Below are 2,099 nucleotides of genomic sequence, written 5' to 3' on the forward strand. Positions count from 1 at the left end.
TTATATATCATCTCCTCTCCTCTCTCCTCTCATCATATCATATATCCTCTCATATCATATATCCTCTCCCCTGTCTATCTCTCTATCTCTCTCCTCTCTCCTGTCTCATCTCCTCTCTTCTCTCATATCTCCTCTCTTCTCTCTCCTCTCTCTCATATCTCTTCTCTATCTCCTCTTCTCTCTCTATCTCCTCTTCTCTCTCTATCTCCTCTTCTCTCTCATATCTCCTCTTCTCTCTCTCTCATATCTCCTCTTCTCTCTCTCTCATATCTCCTCTCTCCTCTCTCTCCTATCTCCTCTCTCCTCCTCCTCTCTCCTCTCTCTCATATCTCCTCTCTCCTCTCTCTCATATCTCCTCTCTCCTCTCTCTCATATCTCCTCTCTCCTCTCTCTCATATCTCCTCTCTCCTCTCTATCTCCTCTCATCCAATAAATAGATTAAGAACATAACCTTCGAGGGTCTTTCTGGTGGTGAATTAAACGCAGACAACGCCGCCTTCCAGCCCCAGACAATATTTATTAAATTCTGAGCACATTTATAATCAATCGCACATTAATTAAGCAGAAATTCATCCTAACTTGGGGGTAAAATTGAGGACGAGCCCATCCCCCTGACAAAAAATTCCCTTTAAAACCGCGCCGTTGACCCAAAAATCGCCAAAATTCAAGTACTTTATTCCGCTTGGGAGCCTGAACAGGCCCCGACAGGGCTCAATTTGGGTAGAAAACCCCCAAATTTTCCCCTCCAAACCATCTCGGTGCCACCATTGAGCGACTTTCAGTGGGGATGACCCAAAACCCCATGGATTTACCCCAAAACAGAGCCGTCTACGCTTGAGGTGAGGCCAAGACCTGGAGAAGAGGGGTTGAGGTTTCCAACCTCGGCGTTTTCGGGGAGGGGGGACACCTCAGGGTTTTTTGGGGCCCAATTTGATGGTGGAAAGGAGGACACCGAAGTAGGGGAGGACCCTTTCTCCGCCGAAGGAGGCCCCAGGGAAGGTGAAGATGCGCTGGTGCCGTCCGGCGGCGTAGAAGGAGACAGCTCCGGCCTCGTAGTCCAACAAGACCCCGATGTCCCCATCCTGAAGGGGGACGGAGGTGTTGGAAGGGGCCGTCAGGGCCACGCAGAGCCCCTCGTATTTCTGCACCCCCCAAATGTCGGTGTTGGGCTTGAAGAGGAGGCGGCCTCGCCTCTGCAGCGACTCGCGGGCCACCCCTATGGCCCAGAAGCGGCCGTCAGCCTCCACCTCCCAGTAATGGCGGCCCGAGGTGAAGCCTTGGTGGCCCAGCACGCAGGGGTCAGTGTCGAATCGCGCCGGGCCCGGGGGCCACTGGTGGCTGGGTCGACCCCAGGTGGCCACTTTGAGGTCCTCGGAGAGGATGACTTCGGGTCCTGCCGTGGCTGGGTCCAGGGTGATGTCCACTGCGGGGGCAAAGGAGAGGGATGGGGGTAAGGAGAGGAGCCTGGAAAGGGAGGGGTGAGGATGGAGGAGCCAGGAGATGGAGGTTGGAGATGGAGGAGACGAAATATGGAGGCTGGAGGATCTCCAGTTGAGGTTGGGGATGGAGGAGACCAAACCATGGAGGTTGGAGATGGAGCCAAGAGGTGGAGGAGGTTGGAAGATGGAGGGGTCACAATACGGAGATTGGAGGTGGAGGATCTCCAGTTGAGGTTGGATTTGAAGAGCCAGGAGATGGAGGAGTCAAAAGATGGAGGAGACCAAATATGGAGGGTGGAGATGGATGAGGCTGGAAGATTGAAGAGCCAAAATATGGAGGGTGGAGGTGGAGCTTCTCCAGTTGAGGTTGAATTTGAAGAGCCAGGAGTTGGAGGATACAAGAGATGGAGGCTGGACATGAAAGAGCCAAAATATGGAGGAGGTTGGAGATGGAGGGGTCAAAACATGGAGGTTGGAGATGGGGAATCTCCAGTTGAGGTTGGACTTGAAGAGCCAAGAGATGGAGGAGACCAAATATGGAGACAGACGAGACCAAACCATGGAGGCTGGGGATGGAGGACCCCAGTTGAGGTTGGAGTTGAGGACCCAGGAGGTGGAGGCCGGCGATGGAGGAGCCGCGGCCGCAGGAGGGGGAGGTGG

General features: G+C 54.0%; 1 protein-coding gene across 1 annotated transcript in view; it reads right to left on the reverse strand.

Annotated features, from left to right (window-relative positions):
• Positions 1–908: 908 nt before the first annotated feature.
• Positions 909–2,099, reverse strand: part of LOC104548867 (tripartite motif-containing protein 7-like) — a gene marked incomplete at its 5' end in the record, with an annotated part of 1,374 nt that continues 183 nt past the window's right edge. Inside the window, one exon of the mRNA XM_010195004.1 lies at positions 909–1,423. Within this exon, the coding sequence (XP_010193306.1) occupies positions 909–1,423 (515 nt within the window). The remainder of the gene's footprint in view (positions 1,424–2,099) is intronic.

This window comes from Mesitornis unicolor, unplaced genomic scaffold (genome assembly GCF_000695765.1).
Source record: "Mesitornis unicolor isolate BGI_N332 unplaced genomic scaffold, ASM69576v1 scaffold44011, whole genome shotgun sequence".
In the NCBI taxonomy this organism is placed as follows: Eukaryota; Metazoa; Chordata; class Aves; order Mesitornithiformes; family Mesitornithidae; genus Mesitornis; species Mesitornis unicolor.